Consider the following 25,877-nt stretch of genomic DNA (forward strand, 5'->3'; position numbering starts at 1 on the left):
AAAGAAAAAGCCATGTAGGATGGCATTCAGGGCTTCTTCCCTTGTCATACTCAACTATCAGACATTCTTTTCTACTGTGTGCAACAAACTGTATTTTCCATAGGTGACCATGGCATCAGGTTTGTGGAAAATGGAATGAAAATCTAAGTTTTCTTTGGTCTAAAAACTCTCAAAATCCATAGATTCAAGGGATCTTGAAAAACTTCATGGAGAATACAAAGTATGAGAAAATTATGTATGCATTTCCATCAAAATGAACTTTAATTCCATTATCCATAAACTTTTTCAAATCCCTTTATGTAATGCATGTTCTTATTACAATATCACTGATATTCTTCTTTCAGAGAGGTGGGTTCCAGTTCTCCTCTCCTTGAATCTGAGTAGAGGATGTTGATTTCTTTGTTGATGGAGCATGGCAGAGTGATGGTATGTGACTTCCAAGTCAAAGCGAGCAAGAGAGGACAACTTCCCCTTGGCTTCTCACTTTAGGATACACATCTTGGGAATAAGTACAGTTTCCCCAAGACTGCCATTCTGGAGAGGCCAGAGACCTTGTGGAATCAGAGAGGTGTCCAAGAAGCCTCAGACATTAAAATTCCTAACTTTTTTGAGTTGTTCCAGCCCAATCTCCAGACAGATGAGTGAGCAAACAAACCTTCAGATAATTACAGCTTCCAAGCTTCAAGCCATTCCAGTAAATGCCAAGAGCAGCAAAACAAACTGGCCTTGCTGAACCCTATTTCAATTTCAGATTCATGAGCAAAAAAAGTGTGTGGATTTTTAAAAGATTTACTTATTTATTTGAAAGGCAGAGTGACAGAGAGAGAGAGAGAGAGAGAGAGAGAGAGAGAGAGATTGCCCAACCACTGATTCACTCCCCAAATGGCCACAACACTGAGGTCCAGGCCAAGCAAAAGCCAGAAGCCAAAAACTCCAAACCCCCCATAGGTGGCAAGTGCTCCTGTAGTTGGGTCAACCTCTGCTGCTTTCCCAGGTACATTATTAGGAAGCTGGATTAAAAGAGGAGCAGCTGGGCTTTGAACTGGTACTCTGTATCTGATGTTGGCATTACAAACAGTGGCTTAACCCACTGTGCCACAATGCTGGCCCATGTCTGGATGTTTTAAGGCATTAAATTTGGGGATGGTTTGTTACAAAGCCATGGTAACTGGAATAACCCACATCCCAACACTGTACTTCAGAAAGGCTGAACCACACAATGAACTCAAAACCAGCTGTGCATTCCTTGTGTCCTGCCCACACTGCGAACGTCCTACTTGCCTGGAATTCCTTGCCCATCTCCATGTATTTTTAGTTCATTTATTCATTCATTCAATGAACACTTGTGATATGCCTACTGTAGGCATATTGCAACGAAAAGACACATTCCCCGTCTAGAGGAATCACACTCTAGTCCCAGAGAATGATCAATGGGAATTGCTAAACTGATATGAGCACACAGTGAGACAGAGACTGCATCAAATCACACCCACCCTTCAGGATTGATTTCAAATCCTACCTTCTCCAGAATGTGTTACCTGCATTAGCCAGATTATATTTTTTCTCCTGATATTGACATGCTCACTGATACATTGAAGTCACTCTGCACCAGTTCCTGAGAGCAATTGTGCACCTCTTCCCAGCTCTGTGATCAATGGCTTTATGCTTGTAACTTGAAAAAGGCCATGATGGGATATTTATTTTTTAAAAAAGATTTATTTATTTATTTGAAAGTCAGAGTTATACAGAGAGAGAAGGAGAGGCAGAGAGAGAGAGAGAGAGAGAGAGAGAGTTAGGTCTTCCATCTGCTGGTTTACTCCCCAGTTGGCTGCAATGACTGGAGCTGCACAGATCTGAAGCCAGGAGCCAGGAGCTTTTTCTGAGTCTCCTACATGGGTTCACAGGCCCAAGCATTTGGGCCATCTTCTACTGCTTTCCCAGGCCATAGCAGAGAGCTGGATCGGAAGTGGAGCAGCCAGGACTCAATCCAGAGCCTGTATGAGATGCTGGCACTGCAGGCGGCAGCTTTACCTGCTACACCACAGCGCCGGCCCCATTGTGGGGGTTTTTATATCACTGGCAAGGTTGACTTAGAGCCTCTATCCCCACTTTTCTTTTTTGGAGAGCCAATTTAAAATTTTTATATCAATCAATTTTCATTTATTTATTTATTTGAAAGGCAAAAATGACAGGGAGAGAGAGAAATCTTACATCCACTGGTTCACTCCTCAAATGCCTGCAACAGCTGGGGCTGTGCCAGGTGCCAGGGATGAGGTAGGTGCCAGAAACTCTATCTGGATCTCCCACATGTGTGACATTGAGTACTTGAGCCATCACGTGCTGTTTTCCCAGGTATGTTTTCAGAAAGCTAGATTGGAAGTGGAGTAGCTGGGACTCTAATCAACATTCTAATCTGGGATGTGGGAGCCCCAAGTGACAGCTCAGTATGCTGTGCCACAACACCCACTCCTTGATTTTCATTTTATTTGAAAGGGAAAGAGAGAGGGAGAGGGAGAGGGAGAAGGAGAGAGAGAGAGAGAGAGAGACAGAGAGAGAGAGAGAGACAGAGACAGAGACACATCTTACATTCTCTTGTTTACTTTTCTAATGATTGCAACAGTCAGGGTTGTGCCAGGCTGAGGCCAGGAGCCTAGAACTCAATCCCAGTTTCTCACATGGGTTTCAGAGTCTCAAATACTTGATTCATCATTGCTGCTACCCAGGTTGTATGTTAGCAGAAAACTGCATTGGAAGTAACAGAGCTGGACTGAAACCAAGCATTCTGATACAGGATGTGAGTATCCCAAGCAGTTTTAACTACTGCAGCAAGTACCTGCTCCTTGGAGAACAAGTTTATAAATACTGACCATCATACCTCTGGAGAAACTTCTCACTTGGTATCCATCATGTATTAACTTTTGGAGGCAATGATGCTACACCAAAAAATAGATTCTCCAGATGGGCATTGTGACTTAGTGGGTTGAGTCACCACTTGGGATGTCTGCATCTCATATCAGGTGCCTGGACCATCTTGGCTTCCAATCCAGCTTCCTGCTGATGGCCCAAGTTATTTGACTCCTGCTGCACATGTGGGAGACCCAGATGGAGTTCCTGGCTCCTGGCTTCTGCCTAAACCAGCCCCAGCTCTTGCAGGTATTTGAGCCAGCAGATGGAAGATTGATTTTTTTTTCTCTCTCTCCCTCTGCCTTCCAAATAAAATTAAATGAATAATATGTTTTTTAAAATGGATTCTCTTGTATATTTCAAAATCACCAAAACAGGATTTAAAATTTTCTTAGCCAAAACAAATGATAAATATTTGAGCTGACACTAATTAGCTTTTCTAGATCTTTCCACAATATATATTTATATCAAAAATGTTACTTTGCATCTCATAAATAGGTGCAATTTGTTTTTCAATTAAAAATAAAATAAAACTATAAAAATGGGTCCTTTGGGAACAAAACTCCTTTAGAAAATAATTGGATGTGTTGGTGGAAAGCTGATAAGGAATTCTTCAACCATGTAGAGCACTATTGGCTGTGAGTCACTTGGCTCTGCTAGGACTTGCTGGATTCTCTCTTCTTCCTTATTTTTTTTTAAAGAAGAATGTTGCAAAACTTCTACAAGCCTGACAAGGTTGTTTGCAGATAAGCTTCAGCAACTCTAGGGTTGTCAGTGGTGAGGGACCAGGGAGAAATCTGTTTGCTGCTGCTTGGTCTTTTTCCACCAGAACTACAGACTAAACAAAGTCCTTGTGAATCCTGCCTGCCCAGACCTCTTGCACACCAGTCAGAAAGAGATGCTTCTCTATCACATCTATGGCATGGAGAGGAGGCTCCCTACTTTGCAGAAGGTTCTTCAAATGGCAGATGATGAAGTTTTCTAACTATCATGGGCTGAATTGTGTGCTCCATACATGTGAATATGGCCATATTTGGAAATAGTGCCTTTGCAGATATAATCAACTTCAGATGAAGTCATTAGCATGAGCCCTAATCTATTATGACTGGTATCTTTACAAGAAGAAGGTATAAAAACAACATAAACAGAGGAAAGACTGTGAAGAGGGACTTACATAGGGAAAAATTTTCCGTAAACTTTATTTACAAAAAGAGGTAGTGGGTTGGATTTGGTCAATGAGCTATAATTTGCCAACCCCTGACTCAGCATTTGAATTGGTCTTGGATTTTGGCTATTTACAAATAAAACTGCACAATTTCATATGCCCACTAGCACATGTGTGAAAGATCCCATTCCTTCATATCTCCCATAGCCTTTGGTATCATCACTACTTTTATTTTCACTATTCTAGTAGGTGTGTAATATTATCTCATCATAGTCTGAACTTCTTCTCTAATAGTGATATTGAACTTTCTATGTGATATTTGCCATCTCTACACTCTCTTTGATATGATGTTTCATCATATCTTTTGTTTATTTTGAATTGGGTTTGAAACTAAACCCCTCTACAAGTGCCTATCAAAGGCAGAAATGAGATATCACGAGATCCCATTCTCACAGCCACCAACCCGGATCTTTAAGTATCCTAGTCCTCATTTTATGATTACTAATTAACCACTGACTAAAAGTAATTCACCAGACTAAGGGAGATTAAGGCTGTTCTCATAGTGATATGGGTAGTCATGTAGTTATTGAGCACTGAGGAGCTGAGGAATGTCTTAAGGACTGCCAACACCTAAGCTATATGCACTGCCCAAATACCATCACGTTTCATGCAAATTCAACATGGCTGAAGTCTCAGCACACCCCCTCACTCGCATGCAGCTAAACCTCACTTTCCTCCATGCACCAGATGCCATGACACTTTCCTGAAGATCACCTTGTGTGCTGCAAACCAACCTTTATCCTATACAAGGGTTATCCCAGCCTAGTGGGGTCAATTCTTCTTTGTGTAACTGCCAGAACTCACATGTGAGTATGTACTATTCCTTTGCCCTTCAATAAATCATGCTTTTCTGCTCATCTCTGTTTATATACATCTCCTGCTTGTATTCCTATATATGGTAAGACAAGGGCCTGTAGTAAGTCTAGCCAGGGTTCCTGAATCCCATAACAATTGGACTGAGTCATTTCTCACAGGGACAACTTTGTTATAAAATCAAGTTTTTCTCATGTACTTTCTGGTCCTCTCTCTTGTGATACATTCTGCCATGTTATCACACAGTGAGAAGGTCCTTGCCAGATGCCTACACTGTGTCCTTGAACTTCCCAGGCTCAATAACTGTGTTTTAAATAAAATTCTGCTCTTTATGAATTACCCACTGTTTGTTGTTCTAATATTATTACACAAAATTACTAAGACAAACATGCATATGAAAGAAATAGATCTCCCTCACTCTTTCCATCCTGGTTAACTGCCCCAGTAACAATGAGGTCTGCCCACAATGCCCAGCATATGTAAAAGATGGAGTTGGGGAAGTTAGGAGGTAGGAATGATCTATTTCAGGCTTGCCTAATTAAAGAAGACTTCCTGGAGACACTGAAAGTTATGATTGACATTGAAGGCTGAAGAAGGAGAATGAACCAGAAAGAATTAACACTCTAGGTAATGCCCATGGTTATGTTCAAGGACATATTCCCATTTCCCTTCCCAACAAGCCTCTAAGTTCTACATCACTTTCTGAAGAGTGTGTGAGTGAACGAAGAAGAGTTGGACAGTAATTACCTGAAATTTCCTGACTGTGAGGAGGCATAAAGTGCTTAAAGATCTACCTCTAAAAGGACTTAACTTAGACCTTGCAGATGCTGAAAAGTTATTTGGTTGTTTGTGGAGACTCATGCTAGCTGCACTTGTTTGTGTATGGTTTTGGACAAACAAGGCAAAGAACTTAGAAGGAGTGACCACTTCGGGCTGTGTAAAGTTAGCCTCTCATCGTTACTCAGGAGGAATATGCACCACTTGATAATGAGGCTATTTTCTGGCCACCTTAAGGGCCAGCCATGGAATAAGCCATTTTTCTACATCAGCTTCAGCTCAGCAGGCAAACACCACTGGCCCTAGACCTTCTTTCCCCTTGCCATGTTCTACTTTACTTTTGAATGGTTTCCTTTAAGAAAAGTCCTCCAGTTAGAAATTTTCATCAAAAAGTCTTTGATCAGTATGACACGGACATCTTGGCCTTGTCACAAGTGTGTTGACAAAGGTTATCCTAGGTGAAGCAGTAAAGCAAATATTTGAAAGCAAGACCACTCTGGATTTGAAGTCCCATTGTACCACCTTATCTCAGATTCATAATCACTGTGATCCTCAATTTCCTCATATGTGAAATAGGAGAGAGGATTCAATGAGATAAGGTATATAATGCATAATAGTGGGCACAATGCATAATTCTCACTAAATAATGGCTCCTTTATTTCCTAAAGAGTGACTCCTAAGGTTTGTGAGGGGGATTGGATCACACTTAAAGGTCACTGAAACTGATATATCAGACATGGTACCTGCCATACCCAACAGATATGTTCAGTACCATAGTTATGGATCATTCTTTGTGCATTGGTGGGTGATCATTGACTAGGCACTGGATTCACTCATTCATTCATTCATTCCCAATAGAAGAATAACAATGAACCAAATCATGGCATGGATTTCTCCAGAATCTGAGCCAGGTTTCTGGAGAAGGAAATGAGCTGAAGGTGGAGAGAAGTAGGAGTGTCAAGGAACAGAGATCATTGAAACCATAAGAGAAAGATCAAATCTACCTGGAAAGACACAAGTCTTCTCTGGAGCCACCTTGTGTCTTGACTGGTTTCCCAGATCCAGTGATAGCCCAACTGTTTCCTACCATAAAGTTCCCATCCCCCAGTTGGCTTCAATCAGCCTATTTCTTGGAGCCAACAAACCTACATATATATATATATATATACCTTAATGAAAACCAAAATACCTTAATGAAAGGAAAATGGACTTTGCATTCTTTTTTGAGAAATCAGTGTGCATTTCAACTGAGCAGTCACTATTCACAAAGGTACATGACTAAATTGACCCATGACCACCTAGAACACCACCTATAGGAAAATGTACCACAACGGAGCAATAACATGACTCACTTTATACAGAGGAACCTGGCAGTGTATATATAGTAGGCTCTATTCTGAACCAGCACATGAGTCTCCTCCTTAGTTCTTGAACACTGCCATGACAAGTATTGGTGGTGCGCAGCCAGTCAACAGGGAGATTGCCTCTTCTTATCCCTGGTATTGCAGGTGTGGGCATAGGACCCTAACTCAGCCAACTGAATTCTGAAGCCCAAAAGAGTGACAGATAAAGAAATACATCATTAGATTGGTGGCAGCAGCTACATATTTCAGTGGTAACTGAACTGAGTGCCAGAAAACAGCTGACACTGAAGCTGGGGATAGGAATACTTGGAAACAGTGGGGCATACGACAAGGTTAGGATCAGGAGCTGTAGGATATAGAGTGGTAAGGTTTTCAAGAGCTATGGGTTGGCCGGCGTCGTAACTCACTAGGCTAATCCTCCGCCTGCGGCACCAGCACCCCAGGTTCTAGTCCAGATTGGGGCTCCAGATTCTGTCTCGGTTGCTCCTGTTCCAGTCCAGCTCTCTGCTGTGGCCCAGGGAAGGCAATGGAGGATGGCCCATGTGCTTGGGCCCTGCACCTGCATGGGAGACCAGGAGGAAGCACCTGGCTCCTGGCTTCGGATCGGCACAGAGCGCCGGCCATAGCTGCCATTTTGGGGGGCGGTGAACCAACCAACAGAAGGAAGACCTTTCTCTCTGTCTCTCTCTCTCACTGTCTAACTCTGTCCAAAAAAAAAAAAAAAGAGCTATGGGTTGTGCAGTGGGTATGGTAAAGAATAGTGGAGTGTCCAATGCAATATGTTAAGGGGTCGTGGACTGCAGTATGGGGTGTGTTCAGGGTAGTAGAGTGTGCAGTGGGGTGCACTCGTGAGCTATGGAGTGTGCAGTAGGTATGTGCATTAGCAGTGGGGTGTGCAGGGGGCCCTGTTCAGGCCTGTAGTGTACAGTGGCTTTGTTTGAGGGTATCGGAGAATGCAATGGGAGCTTGTATACTGTGGCAAATTGTAGGTTTGGGAATCATCAGGATCTACATCAAAATTGTTTCTCATGACCATCCCCCATTGATTTTTCTCCTGGATTTCTGCTGATTCTGAGACCACCAGCTATGATTAGTTCATAAATTTCTTTTATGTCAAAACTATTCAAAGTTGGTTACTGTTGCTTTCAACCCTGATTGTTGGCTGGTACTTGTTGCAAGGAAAGAAGCCATCAGCCTGGATAGGTTACTACAGAAGGTATTAGGGATGTGTAAGATTTTATCTGTGCTTTGTGTGCTTAAATTTTAGACCCATAAATGAAAATGGTGGGCTGATTGGTTAGTGAGATGACCTAGATACAGCTGGGACCTAACAAACATTTCAGGAATGTCTCCCTTCTTCCCCTATAGAGGATGTTGTGATGTGCCACAGGTCCTCTTCAGATCCAAAAGCTCATCCCCAACTACCAGGGGTTTTGACTGCTAAGGGAATAGATGCAGCCACACCCTCCCTGGGATCCTCAGCCAGGGGAGCTTCTATGCATAGAGCTATGTTCAGATTCAGATTGGTCCTTGCCTCATTTGGAGTTAACTCTACAGGAATCTTAGCTTCAAAAGCTCCTGCAGGATCAACTTGGACCTTGAATGTCACTGTGCCACAGTTCTTTTCTCCCCCTGCCTGACTCTGCCCCCTTCATTCTCCCCTAGGTCTCCTTCCTCTAACAATTCTCTATCTCAGTGTTTTCCAAGAGATCCAACATGAGTCACCTGTCTCCCCCTTTTCAGGGACCAATTCTCTAATTCTCTTCTTGGACTAGCAGAGCTGTGACTCTTACCCAGCGTTATTACACCAGACAGCCAGACCCACCAGGTGCCTTTTCAACCTGCTTACCATGCCCTGAGTCTAAAACTGACATCCCAGATTCTCAGTGTAAGTGTATAGATGGAAGTAGAATGTTCTGGATAACCAAAGACTAGTCCAACAAAAACCAGGACTAATTTGTTTCAAATCTTTGGAATGGAGTTCTATCATTTATCATGTACACACTCTGCTGGAAAAACATATGCATGAATGTTATAACATTTTCTTATTGAGATAATTATTATTCTTGGAGTAATTACTCTATTGGTATACATAGAAATAACAGACACTACCCATTAAATTAGACTATTTGTAGTAAGCACATTAATAGATGCTTGGATATATAGTCTCTAATACTATACTTCTGTGTGGTTTCATGTTTCTAGCACTATGCTGGTAAACTAACTCTAGAAAAGCTCTCATTTTTTTAACTTTTATTCAATAAATATTAATTTCCAAAGTATAGCTTATGGATTACAATGGCTTCCCCCCCATAACTTCCCTCCCACCCACAACCCTCCCCCCTCTCGCTCCCTCTCCCCTTCCATTCACATCAAGATTCATTTTCATTTCTCTTACATACAGAAGATCAGTTTAGTATATACTAAGTAAAGATTTCAACAGTTTGCACCCACAAAGAAACACAAAGTGAAAAATCCCGTTTGAGTACTAGTTATAGCATTAAATCTCAATGTACAGCACATTAAGGACCGAGATCCTACATGAGGAGTAAGTGCACAGTGACTCCTGTTGTTGACTTAACAATTTGACACTCTTGTTTATGGCATCAGTAATCTTCCTAGGCTCCAGTCATGAGTTGCCAGGACTATGGAAGCCTTTTGAGTTCACCAACACTTACCATATTTAGACAAGGTCATAGTCAAAGTGGAAGTTCTCTCCTCCCTTCAGAGAAAGGTACCTCCTTCTTTGAAGACCTGTTCTTTCCACTGGGATCTCACTCATGGAGATCTTTCATTTAGGTGTTTTTTTTTGTTTTGTTTTGTTTTTTGTTTTTTTTTTTTTTGCCAGAGTGTCTTGGCTTTCCATGCCTGAAATACTCTCATGGGCTTTTCAGCCAGATCCGAATGCCTTAAGGGCTGATTCTGAGGCCAGAGTGCTGTTTAGGACATCTGCCATTCTATGAGTCTGCTGTGTATCCCGCTTCCCTTGTTGGATTGTTCTCTCCCTTTTTTGTTCTATCGGTTAGTATTTTCAGACACTAGTCTTGTTTATGTGATCCCTTTGATTCTAGTCCTACCATTATGCTCAATTGTGAACTGAAATTGATCACTGGGACTAGTGAGATGGCATTGGTACATGCCTCCTTGATGGGATTGAATTGGAATCCCCTGGTATGTTTCTAACTCTGCTGTTTGGGGCAAGTCAGCTTGAGCATGTCCCAAATTGTACATTCCTTCCCTCTCTTATTCCCACTCCTATATTTAACAGGGATCACTCTTCAGTTAAGTTTCAACACTTAAGAATAACTGTGTATTAATTACAGAATTAAACCAATAGTATTAAGTAGAATAGACAAAAAAAAAAATACTAAGAGGGATAACGTATTAAGTTGTTCATCAGCAGTCAGGGCAAGGGCTGATCAAGTCACCGTTTCTCATAGTGTCCATTTCACTGTAACAGGTTTCCTTTTTGGTGCTCGGTTAGTTGTCACCAATCAGGGAGAACATATGATATTTGTCCCTTTGGGACTGGCTTATTTCACTCAGCATAATATTTTCCAGGTTAAAAACTCTCATTTGTAACATGTGCCAATTTCCATGGTATAAACATTTCCATCACAACCAATTTCAATCCATGAACATGACTTCATCAAAACTACCCTTGATGTCATTGCATGTGGAGGTGGGAAGAGAATCTAACAATTGCCTGGCATGGATCAATGCCAAAACTACACTGATTGCTTCACTTTAACAGATGATGTGTGTCAGAGGCTTAAAGAATCTCCTTAGGATGCCTTGACTGGCAGCATATTAAACCCCACCTGCATTGCCTTTAAAAATAAGGAAGGAGAGGGTGGAGCTGTGGCATAGTGGGTAAAGCTGCTGCCTGCAGTGCCAGTATCCCATATAGGCACTGATTCTAGTCCTACCGCTCAATTTCTTGCCTTTTTTTTTTTTTTTTTTTTTGACAGGCAGAGTTAGACAGTGAGAGAGAAAGAGACAGATAGAAAGGTCTTCCTTCCGTTGGTTCACCACCCAAATGGCCACTACAGCCAGTGCTCTGCACCGATCCGAAGCCAGGAGCCAGGTGCCTCCTCCTGGTCTCCCATGCGGGTGCAGAGCCCAAGCACTTGGGCCATCCTCCACTGCCCTCCTAGGCCACAGCAGAGAGCTGGACTGGAAGAGGAGCAACCGGGACAGAATTGGCGTCCCAACCAGGACTAGAACCCCGGGGTGCCGGTGCTGCAGGCGGAGGATTAGCCTAGTGAGCCACGGTGCTGCCAACTGCTCCATTTCTGATCCATCTCTCTGCTATGGCCTGGGAAAGCAGTAGAAGATGGCCTAAATCCTTGGGCCCCCGTACCTACATAGGAGACCCAGAAGAACTCCAGGCTCCTGGCTTCGGTTCAGTGCTGCTCTGGTCATGGCAGCCAACTGGGGAGTGAACCAGCAGATGGAAGACCTCTCTCTCCCTCTGTCTCTGCCTCTCTGTAACTCTACCTTTCAAATAAATAAATCTTTTTTTTTAAATAAGTAAAGATTGGTTTCTCACATGAAAAGAAGTCTGGAAGCATCTTACTTCCTAGATAGGTTAATGTTGCTCCTCATGTTCAGTTTCAAAGCCATGGCTGTTTGTTTCATTCTGTGCTGCTGTCTCAGAATGCCAGCCTTGCACCCTTAATGGCCAGATGTGGTTGGTTCAATTCTAGGTACTTAGTACAGACAAGACAAAAAATCCAGTAAGCAAAAGAAAAGGAATAGCTTTCTCTTGTGTATGTTTTTTTCTTTCTTTTTTTTTTTTTTTTTTTTGACAGGCAGAGTGGACAGTGAGAGAGAGAGAGAGAGAGAAAGGTCTTCCTTTTGCCGTTGGTTCACCCTCCAGTGGTCGCTGCGGCCAGCACGCTGCGGCCGGCGCACCGCGCTGATCCGATGGCAGGAGCCAGGTATTTATCCTGGTCTTCCATGGGGTGCAGGGCCCAAGCACTTGGGCCATCCTCCACTGCACTCCCTGGCCACAGCAGAGAGCTAGCCTGGAAGAGGGGCAACCGAGACAGAATCCGGCGCCCCGACCGGGACTAGAACCCGGTGTGCCGGTGCCACAAGGCAGAGGATTAGCCTCGTGAGCCACGGCGCCAGCCTTTGTGTATGTTTTTTAATCCAAAGAAAATCAACACAGATTTTGCACAAAAATCTCTCAGCTACCAAGAGTGTGCAGTGGATGTGTACATTAACAGTGGGGTATGTTCAGAGCTCAAGGAACACACATTCTGCTCATAGAGAAGAGAAATTTCTTTCTTTGCACAAGAAGGAAAACTCTTTTTTCTTGTTTTATTATCTTCACCAATGCCCCTTGACCTTTAAGCAGTATCCTAAATGTTGCTTGGAGACTTGTGGTGAAGAGGAAGAAAAGGGACCATACACCTGTCCTGTTTTATCACTACCCAGCCGCGGAATTTCTCTCTTCATTTGTAGAATGAGATTAGATCAGCTGAGGTACTGCATTGTATGATTTTATGTGTCTATGATTAAACTCATCCTAGGATCTTAAAAAAGTCCAGAAAATAGACATCAAATTATGAATGCTACATCCTATGCCTAATGTCAAAACCATACCAAATCATTCCTTTCTCTCCCTACCCCTCTCTTGGCTCTTTGAAATCTCTACAGTTAAAAAGAAAAGCATGAGAGTCTATCAGAATATAAAATAAGACTCTCCTGAAAGTGTTTGTAAGCCAATTTTAAAGAAGAAATTGTGCTTGGGAAGCAGTGTGAAAGCTGAGGGAGGAAGCCTCGGGGTCGCCATTGACATTCTTTGCTCCCCTGCCTTTGTTCATCAGCTGGTCATAATTGTTAATAAGGAAGCTCCAGAGCATTCATTTGCTTGCTTTGCTGCTAATGATAGAAATAAGTGCTCCAGTTGGATAGGACGGAATTGCAGGGTGCCACAGGGCAAGTTTGCCATTCTTGGCACTTCCAGACTCCTGCACAGCTCTGTGGCAATCTGTCTTGTCAGCAAATTCTACCTTGCCCCATTTTTCAGGGTGGCCTCCCTGTCTGCTCATCCATCTCCAACCCCCTGGTGGGCCTCATCCCAGGCAGTTGAAAGGGAGACAATACTGAGAACTCTGTGTAAAAGTCACATTTGAAGGCAAAGACTTTCTAATTGAGGCTGTGAGCAGTGTGCAGCTTTGACACCCAATGTGCTTGAAACAATGGTGATTGCCAAGCACCTGCCACACATTACCCAGCAAACTCTCAAGTCCCATAGCAAGCACTGTGGTGTACATCACATAAGCATGCAGGCTGAGGGATACTCAATGCTCTCCCAAGGTTACCCTACTATCTCAGGTTTTGATTCAGAACTGTCCCACAGTTAAGTCTCCATTGCTCAGCAAGTTTAATCCTAGGATGAGACTTTGAGAGAAAAGATGGTGTTAGAAAGAGATTTAGGGGTCATAGGAAGAGTTGATGGGTGATCACAGGAACACATGAGCCCCAGAGAGGGCAGCAGGCACCCAAAGGCTAACAATGGGGACCAATCAGTCAGAGGAAGACGAAGGATACAGATGACCCAGAGAGGAAATGGAAAAGGCCGGGAGAATTCTGGAGACCCTGTTTTGCTTTTTCAAATGGAGAGAAATGATGGAATAATGTGTGTATTACCCACCAAGCAATCCAGCTAAGGGCTTATTTCATTTACATACGAGCTAAGATGCCTCCAGAGTCCAGGAACGTGAGCATAACCAAATGATGTGGCTGGCAAGAGGTAGTGGGGAGAGGTGGGACCTATATAGAACCCACATCTGTCAAAAAGAAGCCACCAAGGGTGGGTGTTGTGGCACAGTGGGTTAAGCTGCCACTAAGGAATGCACACATCCCATATTGGAATGCCAATTCAAGTACTGGCTCCTCTGCTTCCTACTGAACTTCCTGCTTATGTGCCTAGGAAGTCAGGAGATGATGGCCCTAGTACTGTAGTCCCTGCTGCCTGTGTGGGAGACCCAGATGGAGTTCCAGGCTCTCAGCTTTGATCAACCAGTGGATGGAAGATTCTCTCTCTCTGACTTTCAAATAAATAAATAAAAATAAATAAGTAAAATAAAAAGGAGCAACCAGCACTCAGGTCTAGCTGACTGTAGTCAAATATTCCAATATTGTTGGAAGTAGCTGTAATTCTTGGTTTATCATATCCTTCCAGTAAAACAATTCAATAGTTAGAAGCACCCTGTAGGCCACAAGTTTGCCTACATTGCCCTAAAAGATCAGGGAGTTCCTGCCTTCAGGGAATGCAAATACCAGCCCCCAGATTTCCAAGGCTCTAGTGAGTCTCAGAGCCCAAGGACAAATGCTAGCTCTTCATGTATTTCTGTTAAATTAGGGAGAAAAAAAAAAATCATGTATCACTTCCGTGATGTGATCTGATTTGGCAAAGCAGAATCTTGTGGTGGAAGTAATTAGTGTTAAATCATGACTATACCAAAAAAAATGGCACTAATGAGGAGTGGCTATTATGATAAAGGTCAGAGGTAATACTCCAATTGCAGATTGATGCCAAGGACTGAAGCAGAGCCTTTCAAATGACTGCAAAAAAATAAAATAAAAATGAATTTCATAAAAAGGACAAAGCACGGGTAACAGCCAGGAACAGTTGCTGCTGGATTATGGTCCAGGAAATAAGGACTTCTGTTTTCCTTCTCAACACTCCCCCTTGATAGGAACATATAGGGTAGAACAACAACTTGCTGGTCTCCGAACTATCCAAACTGTTTAACAAGACTTCATCTAAAGATAGCAACCACTTAATAAACTATGTGGGAAATGCCCATCTGAGGGTATTTTGAATTTTTCTTTTTTTCAAGAGGCAGAGACAGGGAGGAAGAAAATGAGATACACATAAACAGAGAGAGAGAAAAACAGACAGATGGGTTCCCAACTACTGATTCACTCTGTAAATGCCTGCAATGTTTGGGATGGGGCCAGGCTAAAGCCAGGATCCATGAACTCAGTCCATGTTTCCCACTTGGATGGAAGATACCCAATTATTTGAGCCATCACTACTGCCTTCTAAGATCTACATGGGCAGGAAGCTGGAGTCAAGAATGAAACTGGGACTTGAGATAAGCAGACCAAAATGGGGTACAAGTGTCTTAACCACTAAGCCAAATGCCAACTTTATGAGAAAAATCTGTTGGGATATAGTATGTTTTTGAGCTATCATTGACTCCCATCAGTCAATATGTAAAAAACAAAACAATTTTAAGGTAAGTATGCTGGCCTCTTCCCAGTATGTGTCTTTGTGCTTATCACTCATTTACCAAAGTAATCCTTAGAATGTTTGGGGGGAAGGCAAAGCCACTGTATTGTACACCATTGGTTTGCAAAAACTGATAGTGTAAGTCCTGTTAAGAGACACAGCGCTTTATGCCTCTATCTTCAACACTGGCTACCCATATGAAGACAGGTTCGAGTCTTGGCTGCTCCACTTCTGATTCAGCTCCCTCTTGAGTCTTCTGCCCTGGGAGGGAAGCAGATGGTCCAAGTACCTGGACCCCTGCAATGCTTATGGAGACCCAGATGAAGCTCCTGGCTCCTAGTTTTGGCCAGGCCCAGCCCCAACTGATGCGTCTACTTAGGGATTGAACCAGCAGATAAAAGATCTCTCTCTCTCTCTCTCTCTCTATCACTCTTTCTGTAACTCTGCCTTCCAACTAACTCTAAAAAATAATAGGAAAAAATAAAGAAAGCCTCTGTGCTGGGTTCTTGTTGGTGCACAGTATCTACCCACCTACCTCCACAGCTAGTAATCCTTGGCCATTTGAGGCTCCCCCAAAGTAAGTATTCTAATTCCATATCCTAGGATTTGACATCAAGTCACTGGGCTGGCATTCTGACTCTCAACATTCACCTTTGCCACAGTTCTGAAGCCCTGTGCCTTGAGTGCTGCTTTGGACCCTCCCAGCACTCTGTCTTTCTGGATCTGGAATTCTCCTTACCTTTGGCAGCAGCACCCTGCCCCCTTCACACCAATCCCCACACCAGCATCCATTCAATGGATAATACCAAAGACAGTCTTCCCTGGTATTTAATATCTGCCTGGACTTTCCAGAATAGCCACCCCCTCTTCACCCTGGAACCTTCTTCTACTTGCCTGCTAGGATGGCTGCCTCCTTTCTGGCACATCCTTCTCCCAGCTACACAGTCTTTACTGTATAAACTGCATCATTCATGACCCACTGGTTTGATCTGACATACTTACAACACATTTTGAAAAGCAGCATGTAAGAGCTCAGGAAAGGTGGCAGACTGTGCCAGCTGCATCTACAAGAAATTTGAAAAAGGAGGCCTAAGACTTGCTGAAAACATGAGAAAAGGAGAACCACTCAGCCTGCAAAGAGGAAACAAAGAGATGGGCAGCAGTAATCTTTCCTACCTGAGACACCTATTCCTGTCTGTTCTTGGGGACAGAAGCCAAGCTTCCTTTTGAAGAGGTGTGATGAGTACCAACTGTGTACCAGGTAAGACAGCAGAGCCAAGAACAGAAATGACTAAGACAAAGTCCCTGCCTCCCATTATCACAGAGAACCAAGAAAGACAGACTTAACGATGGCAATCAGTGTGGAGACTGTGTCAAGAGAGATTTCACCGAATGCAGTGTCCAAGGGTGGGAAGGAGAGATAAGGAAACTCCTTTGAATTCAGAAACCAGATGGCTGGAGTTACATGGTGAGTGAGGCACATGTGGACCGGTATAACTGAAATGTACCAATGATCACCCATGTGTAGGAAAGAGCCTGGTCTTAGAATCATGAAGAGAAGGCTTGATTTCCAGCTTTGTTATTTATTTTCCATACAACCTCAGCCTTTTAGAATCTCAGTTCCTTGTCTATCAAAGGAGTTAATTAAAACTTGATCTAGCAGCTCCTTTACAAGGTGGTAGTACACTCTAAGTAATATCACGAATGGGAAAGCACTCTTAATGTGAAAGCGCTTTTAATGAGCACTTTTAATATCTACCTTCATGATCATTGCTGAGCCATCACAACACACATGCGGTAGCAACATAATTCCCTTTTCCTGGGACTTTCCTTCTTTCAGCCACGACAGTACCAGACCCCAGGGACCTCCTCTGTCCTAGGCAGACCAGAACAATTGGTGAATCTGGCACAAACTGTAACCAGAGAAGATATGAAGTCCCTGCTGGCCTTAGAACTGTTTTTAAATTTTATGAAGTATAGAATTCAGTGGCTTTTGGTATAGTTTCAAGATTGTACAACTGTCACAACTACCTAATCCAGAACATTCTCAGCACCTCAAAAAGAACTTAATCCCTGAACAACACAAATCTGCTTTCTATGTCTCTGGATATATATGTATCAGTCTATATATATCAGCCTCTCCCTCTCTCTCTCTCTCTCTATATATATATATCAGTCTGAATATTTAATCTACATGAAATCAAATAATATATGGCCTTTTGTGTCTGCTTCTTTCACCTACCACATTGTTTTCAATGCTTGTTCATGTTATAGCATGCATTAGTACTTCATTCACTTTTGTGGATGAATAATAATCCATTGCAATGATATACTGCACTGTTTATCCACTTATCAGTTGATAGAAATTTGGGTTGTGTCCACTTTCTAGCTATATATGAATAATGCCACCATGAACATTCAAGTTTTTCTGTGTGGACATGCTTTCATTTCTCTTGGGGAGTCATCTAGGAGTGGAATTGCTGAGTCATATGGCAACTGTATAGTTGATGTTTTGAGGAATAACCAAAATTTTCTCCAAACCAGCTACAATGTGTTACATCCCACCAAGAGCATGAAAGGAGTCCAATTCCTTCACATCCTCACTTGTTAACATCTTTGTGCTTGTCATCATCCTAGTTTGTGGAAAGGGGTATTTCATTGTGGTTTTGATATGTGTTTCCCTGATGACTAATGATGCTGAACGGTCTTCACGCCATTACTTGGCCATAACAATTTAATTACAGAAAATAAATGATCATTTCAGTATCCCAGATCTCCTGGTTGGGAACACAACTCTGGCAAGTTACCTACTTCTAGACAGAGAAGAACCACCACTGTCCAGGTCTTGCCCATGCTCCATCCAGGTGTTTCTCGGCTCTAATTCCTCTTCAGCAGCACAGAAGTCGTCTAAATTCTTTTACTGCAGCCTCATTGTCAGTCTCTAATTTACATTTACATCCTCAATTCTTTTTTACCCTGCATGGACTCTCTACTCCAACAGAGCTGATCTGTTTATTGTCCCCTGATATACATCACTCATAGCTCCTCCTTTGGATTGGCAGTTGAAGGGAATCATAGTTCACAAATTCGGAAGTATGAGAAATGTCACATCTTCTCATTTTCTGTTGATCTACAAGTTCTATTCCCTACCTACTTCCCAGCTATGCTGGAGGAAGATTCTTTTCCATTCAGAAAGCTCTCCCCAAACTTGGGATGACACCTGGGTTTCAGAGACTCATGTACTGTCAAAACATAGGATGTATGGGACGGTTGGATGGTAAAGTTTGAAAACGATTACCAGTGAGAGACCATCTGTCTTGATTTTTCATGGACTTCTTCAGACATGCCATGGGCACTTCAGTCTTCATCCAGGCTACAAGCCCTGTGCTTGGATGTTGCCATCCATCTGAGTCACACCCCTTCTCCCAGTTCTGCTATAGGACAACAGTTATGGTATTCACAGTCTCCCTCTCGGCTACAGGATAACTTCTCTTCAGCCACATGACTCTTCCACAGTTGGAAACCATGGGGCTGTTTCAATAGGCCACTTCTGGGCGCCTCCATTTCTTCCTCACCCAGTGCTAGCTTCCTGGGGCTCCTTGCTCCTCAGTTACCTCTCTGGGGTGGATTATACTGACACACTAGGAAGGAAAGTATTAAGTGCCTCCTGTTCATGTTTCTTCATGGTGCTGGAGGTCCCTGGCCACTCTCTCCTGTCCAGGTCCCCCTAGGCAGTGGCCTCTACCTGTAAAACCAGTCCTTATCAGAGGGAACTGTGCTCACAATAGCATTTGGAGACTGCAGCAGTGAGACTCTTTCCTTTTGACACTATTCGGTCTAGGATTCAGCATGAATCTGTAAGAGAGGACTCAGAACAATCTGAGGCATGTATCACGTTCTACTCAAAAATTTTCCTCCCATTTGCCATATGATCAAGTGTTCTATTCCTCGTTTTATTCCTAGAAAAATAAAACATACGTCCACATTCACAGCAGTTTATTTACATTAGCCAAAAGCTGAAAGAACTCAAATAATGAGCCTATCAATTGATGAGTATAAAAATGAATTGTGCTTCATTTATGATATTGGAATGTATAATTATACATGGAAAGTTATTCAGCCGTAAAAAGGAATAAAATGTTGAGCCATGATATAAAATGAATGAACATTGTAATTTTTATGATAAATGAAATATGTCAGACACAAATGTTCCGTGTTGTCTTAAATGTCCAGAATATGCAAGTCCATAGAGAAAGGAGGCAGACTTATCTTTGTCTAGGGCTGAGAAAGTGGGAGGATTGCAGGGTAATGTGATAGAGGGAAACAGATTTCTTTGGGGTTTAAGTGAAATTTTCCAAATTTCATTGAGGTGATGGTTGTACAACTCTATGAATATATTAAAAACCATGGAACTGTATACTTTCAATGAATGAATTGTATCATGTATGAATTGTATCTCAGTAAATATTATTAAACAAATTCCTCCTCTTCTTTGCCAAACCATTGTCCTTGGACCCAATGAGATTGTTTCTCATCTCTCTCCCTTAGGATGGATTCCTTCCCATGAAGTCCTTCAGTCTTTTGTGTGAAGGAAACCCCATCAGACTTTGCAAACATTCTTCTGTGTTTTTGAATGTGTAACTATGAAACCACAGGATGACCTCTAGGATTTCAATTACAAGGTTTTGGTGATAGAGATTCTCCTAAATGCCAAGCAGCAGGTGTATTCTTAGCCCTAGTTTGAAATGACATCAGCATCTGAGACTTGGATTTTGCTGCTGCTTTAGATTTAGATCTGAAGCTGCTGATAGGTGAAGGTATGTTCTAGTTTCTTATTTATTTATTTATTTGAATGGCAGAGAGAGAGAGAAAGAAATCTGCTGGTTCACTCCCCAAATGCCTGCAACAGTCAGGGTTGGCCCAGGCCAAAGCCAAGAACCAAGAATTCCATCTGAGTCTCCCACATGTACTGCAGGGCCCATCACTTGAACTATCAACTGTTGCCTCCCAGGATGCATTAGCAGGGAATTGGATCAGTAGCAGGGCCATGGCTTGAATGCAGGGACTCAGTTACATGACATGGCCATCTCAAGTGTTGACTTAATAGCTATGTCAAATGCTCTCCTAGAGAGTATTTTCTAAGAACTCCCTCCCCAAGCATCACCAGTGTCAATTCATCTCTTTATTAGTACCTCATTCAGGATTAAATATGACAAAAATATGTCAAATGCACTTCTCCCACACACCTTTGTACAAAGGCATGGGATTTTTATTGTATCAATATAGATCCAATTTATTGATTAACTATTTAATTTCTTTGTGTTATCCTTCACAACAATGTGCATGAATCAGTTGTTAATGGTGGGGGAGGCACTGTGGTGTGGCAGGTAAAGCCACTGCCTTTGGTGCCAGCATTCCCACATGGGTGCCGGATTGAATCCCAGCTGTTGAAGTTCCAATCCAGCCCCTTACTATGGTCTGGGAAGGCAGTGGGAGATGGCCCAGGTCCTTGGGCCCCTGCACCCATGTGGGAAGCCTGGAGGAAGCTCTGGGATCCTGGCTTCGGATCGGCTCAGCTCTGGCCATTGCAACCATTTGGGGAGTGAACCAGCAGATGGAAGACCTCTCTCTCTGCCTCTCAATTAAATAAATCTTTAAAAAATTGTTAATAGGGAAGTTTAATATTACCACTCAGGAAATATGATCATACCACCCAGTAGAGAATCTGTTTTCTAATCCCAGCAAAGTGGAAAGATGCGGAAGACTGTGAAAGAGTCTTTCATCCCTGTCATGGAAAAGACTGTTCTGAGAAAAGTTCTGCAGAACATGGTACTTGGAAGGAGCATAGATGTCAAGCACTCAGGCCAGAAAAACTGAGTAGTAGTCAGAAGCCAATTGCATGAATGACTGAAGCACTCTGTCAGCATTCTTTTTTGTATTTGTTTAAGATTTACTTATTTGAAAAGCAGAGCCACAGAGAGGGAAAGGCAGAGGCAGAGAGAGAGAGAGAGAGAGAGAGAGGGAGAGAAATCTTCCATGCACTGGTTCACTCCCCAAAATGGCTACAACAGCCATGACAGGGCCAGGTTGAAGCCAGGATCCTCATCCAGGTCTCACACGTGGGTGCAGGATCCCAAGAACTTAGGCTATCTTCCTCTGCTCTCCCTGGCACATTAGCATGGAGTTGAATGAGAAGCAGAGCAGCTTAGACCCAAACCTGCACCCATATGGAACACCAGCAAGGCTAGCAGAGGCTTAACTCTGAGCCACAGTGCTGTCCCCAGCCTGCCTTCTTAAAAGGAAATTCGAGGCCGGCGCTGTGGCTCAATAGGCTAATCTTCCGCCTGTGGCGCCGGCACACCGGGTTCTAGTCCCGGTCGGGGTGCTGGATTCTGTCCCGGTTGCCCCTCTTCCAGTCCAGCTCTCTGCTGTGGGCCGGGAAGGCAGTGGAGGATGGCCCAAGTGCTTGGGCTCTGCACCCGCATGGGAGACCAGGAGAAGCACCTGGCTCCTGGCTTTGGATCAGTGTGGTGCGCCGGCCACAGTGCACTGGCTGCAGCGGCCATTGGAGGATGAACCAACGGTAAAGGAAGACCTTTCTCTCTGTCTCTCTCTCTCTCTCTCTCTCTCACTGTCCACTCTGCCTGTCAAAAATTGAAAAAAAAAAAAAGGGAAATTTGAAAGAAACAAAAAGGAATGAACCAAAGCCTGTGGTGGAATCCAGTAATAAAGACTTGGTGACTAATATCAACATTGAGCAGGGGCTCAGGCAAGGACTGACAACAGGCATACAGGCATGGTTTCCTCCAGCTTTCAAAGCACATCCATCCCTCCCAGACCCAGGGGACCTTAATCAATGTCAAGGCAGAGCTAGAAATCAGAGGAGGCCACATGGACTAGAACTGGCCACAGAGCTGCAGCAACTCCCACATTTTCTTTGAGCAAGAGCTAGCTTGCATTTTCTGAAGGATTTGGGAGTAAGGGGTAGGGAGAGTACAAAGGAAGGCTGAGGTGTCAAATAATGCAATGTCTAAACACAAAGAACAGTTTATTTTCAGCAGGAGAGAGCTAAGCTACAGGTCTAGACAGCTATGAATATGAACACCACCTGATTTCAAGAAACAGGACAGGCACAGAGGAACCTGAGACCCAAAGGGAAAAACAGTCATCCACAGGAATCAGGAGCTTAAAACATTTGCATAACCAGGAGCACTTCCTCTGGAAAGTCAATGCCAGGCCAGAGGTCAGGACCAGGTAGGCAAGTCCAAAGCAGGACAACCTGGCAAAACAGGAGTAAGGGCTGTTAAACAATTCTCCACAACTGTGCTTGAGGTTCCACTGGTAGATTCAGGCAGCCCAGGATTGCTCCTCAGCTGCTGGAGCTGCCACTGCTCTCCATTCCCCTTTGTCCCTGCAGGAAGCAAGTCAGGCCACCTTCAATGTGGCTGTTTAGTCTGATCCTTAATGTATTAATAATACATCACAAATGCCTCACAGGATGGCAGAGTCACTGACCTGTAACATTCACTGGCTTTTAGATGACCTGTACCATCCTCTGTAGCATCTCTCCAGGCAAGGATTTAATTTCAGCAGGGCACATGCATCACTTAAAGCCCTTCTTGAGCCTTATTGATGAGAGAAAGGTAGGGATCAAGCATAAAAGCATTTGCGGGCTCCTGAAAGTAACATGTCAGATGTTTTAGAGTTCATGGGCTTTAGACACAACACTTGTGAAACATATCAGATTTCAGATGTGGAACCCACAAAATCAAAGTGGGTGTACCAGATCCAGATCCAAATGGGAGAACTGGAGAGTGGAATAAATGATAGAGAAACAGAATGCAGATTTACAAAAACTAAAGGGCTACGATGGGGCTGGACAAGCAGGAACCCTGCTGGTGTTTGGAAGATCTAGAGTCAGGGCAGACCCTTGCCTTGCCCTGGAGCTTTTATGCTTTCTGTTATGGTGAGAATCAATGGCAGCTCAACCAGCTGCCCTCTATGGCAGGCAAAATAACCAGAGGCATGATGTCTTACAGGCAATGCCAACAGTAGGGGACCTGGGAGTGTGACCACGGATTCACAGAAATGGTGAGATCACAGATACCTCAAGGCATGACCACACCACCCTCCTCTGCCACAGGCAGAGGTGACTCTCAAGTTTGAGGGCTGCCTGAGAGTTGAAACTTCTGTGGTCTCACTTCCTCTTGCAGTTTTATTCTTCACTGAAAATTCTTCCCAGTACCCACTCCAATTTCCTCCTGAGCTCAATTTTTATGGTTTAATCACAGAATAGCTGAAGATCAGTGGCCAAGACTCTCTCTTTAACCAAAGTTGAATCCTCTTCCTGTCTGACTGTCCTTGGTGAGCCCAATGTTCACAAGAACCCTTTGAAGTTATCCCACCCTGTAATGATTAAGTCTTCCACTTGCCTTTAGCAAGAATCCTCTACCATTAATGTCTCCTCTTAGTAATTTTCCACTCATTGACCCCTTCATTCTGGTCCTTGGCTATAAATCCCAGCTCTTTTCTTGTATTTGTGAGACAGGGAGGCAGAGGAAACAGTTGAACCACATGGAGATAACAGTTTCTATGATCTCAAGGTCCACAGGATGTAGGCTTGGTTACCCTTGCTCTGAAGATAAACAGATCCCCTGTCTGGACCAAGCTCACATCAGTTTAGGGAGCCAAGACATCTAGATTGACCTACAGTTCATTATATGGTTATTGTAATACATTGGCATGGTAAATGACACAACTGTCAGAGCCCATGACAGGAAACATTGGACCCTATAAAGAGCAAAAAGAGGAAGTAGTTAGATTCCAAGAAATTTCTTAATAAAACACTTGATGCTTACCATTCACTATTCTCCAACTGGCTCCTGAATTCCTTCTTAAAGCAAAGTCAAGGACCTGGGTAGCAGGCAGCCCTTGCTGTCCAGTGCCATTTGGAATTGAGTCTCTGTCCCAGATTGCAGTAGAGTTGGCTGGTATGTCTATTGCATTGAATAAGACCTTCACTGCCATTTTAATACAGCACCAAGTGAATCATTTTTCTTCATTGGCAGCACCCGCCACATTCTTCCCTAAAAGTACTCCTGCCTTAAGAAGGATGGTAAGTGGCCTGCCCTGCAGCCTGTCCCTCTGCCATTTAAAAGACCTAAAGACCACCACCCTTCACACAGAACCTTCTTTCCCCAAATTTTCATGGTCTGTCTCTTCTGCTGGAGGATTTGATGGCTTTGCTGATTAATGCAAAGTGCATCAAATACCCTGAGCCTTTCATTTGGAAGTTAAGTGGAAAAGCCAATTGTACATTATGTATCTGAAATTACTTTCATTGGAATGCCTTGGAATGGAATTATCAGCCTCTCTGTAATTAATTTGGTGCAGGAGTTTATTGTGAGCAGCTTCTGGGATAATGCCCAGGCTCTGATAAGAGAGTAGAACGGCCGCCATTCAAGTGTCTGAAAGCCTGGGTTTTACAGTCTCCACCCCCCTCCCAACTTCCTACCCCACTGTTACCTGGCAACTCACAATTGGGCTCCATTGCAGAGGAAGTAAAAAGGAGGACCAATGAAGGTGCTCTCCAAGAGCTCATCAATTGTAAATGAGACTATTAGGCACATAAGTTGAATATGAATGGTCAAGGGCTTTGTCAGACTATCAAAGGAGTCAGAAATTTCAGGACAGTAACTAAATAAAATGAAAGAGACTCAATAAAGTGAATGTTTAGCTCTTAGGGGGAAAAGAATGAACTTGGGATCTGAAAATTCATTTTCTTTTCAAAAGTGAAAAATGTTTACCTTTGGGCAGAAAGGAGACTTTGCCAACCCTAACTCTGTTTCCCTGAACTTCCTTCCCAGAGTACACCACATGGATAGTGTGGGGCCTACGCATCTCCATCAAAATCCCAGCACAAGACCTAACTCTCTTTAAAGATACTTTGCAATTTTTAAGAATTTCCTAGTAATATACCCTCCATTATGGGGAATTTTTCACAATACTTCCAACTGGGAAATTCTAGTATATATTTTAACAAAATTTTTAAAAAATTATAAATTAAGGCTGGCTCCGCGGCTCACGAGGCTAATCCTCCACCTGCGGCACCGGCACCTGGGTTCTAGTCCCGGTTGGGGTGCTGGATTCTGTCCTGGTTGCTCCTCTTCCAGTCCAGCTCTCTGCTGTGGCCCGGGAGTGCAGTGGAGGATGGCCCAAGTGCTTGGGCCCTGCACCCGCATGGGAGACCAGGAGAAGCACCTGGCTCCTGGCTTCGGATCGGCGCAGCGTGCTGGCCGTAGCAGCCACTTTGCGGGTGAACCAACGGAAGGAAGACCTTTCTATCTGTCTCTTTCTCTCTCACTATCTAACTCTGCCTGTCAAAAAAATTATAAATTAACATTTTTTCCATTTTGTATATTACTCCCCATGTTTTTGATCATCAAAATAGTAAAACATCTTCTAATGAACTTTGATTCTAACTCTGAATGGAGTTTGTTAGAAATGGGGAATTTGAGGAGGTGGAATCTGTGAGGAACTC

At 43.3% G+C, this 25,877-nt stretch overlaps 1 protein-coding gene across 8 annotated transcripts in view; it reads right to left on the reverse strand.

Moving 5' to 3' along the window:
* The window catches only part of LOC149127460 (uncharacterized), a 43,449-nt gene that overhangs the window by 12,310 nt on the left and 5,262 nt on the right, over positions 1 to 25,877 (reverse strand). For 2 of the 8 annotated variants that reach the window (XR_016231598.1, XM_089329324.1), the window contains exon 2: positions 16,340 to 16,401. The exons of 5 other annotated variants lie outside the window; for them this stretch is intronic. Coding sequence is in view for 1 of the 3 variants with exons in the window: in XM_089329324.1 (XP_089185450.1) it covers positions 16,340 to 16,401 (62 nt within the window). In the remaining 2 variants the exon portion in view is untranslated. Of the gene's footprint in view, positions 1 to 16,339; positions 16,402 to 22,371; positions 22,749 to 22,852; positions 23,014 to 25,877 lie in introns of those variants that run through there. One more of the 8 variants, XR_016231603.1, reaches the window with a different exon arrangement.

The sequence above is a fragment of the Oryctolagus cuniculus genome, chromosome 3 (assembly GCF_051225735.1).
Source record: "Oryctolagus cuniculus isolate XC-2025 breed Fujian yellow rabbit chromosome 3, ASM5122573v1, whole genome shotgun sequence".
Classification (NCBI taxonomy): Eukaryota; Metazoa; Chordata; class Mammalia; order Lagomorpha; family Leporidae; genus Oryctolagus; species Oryctolagus cuniculus.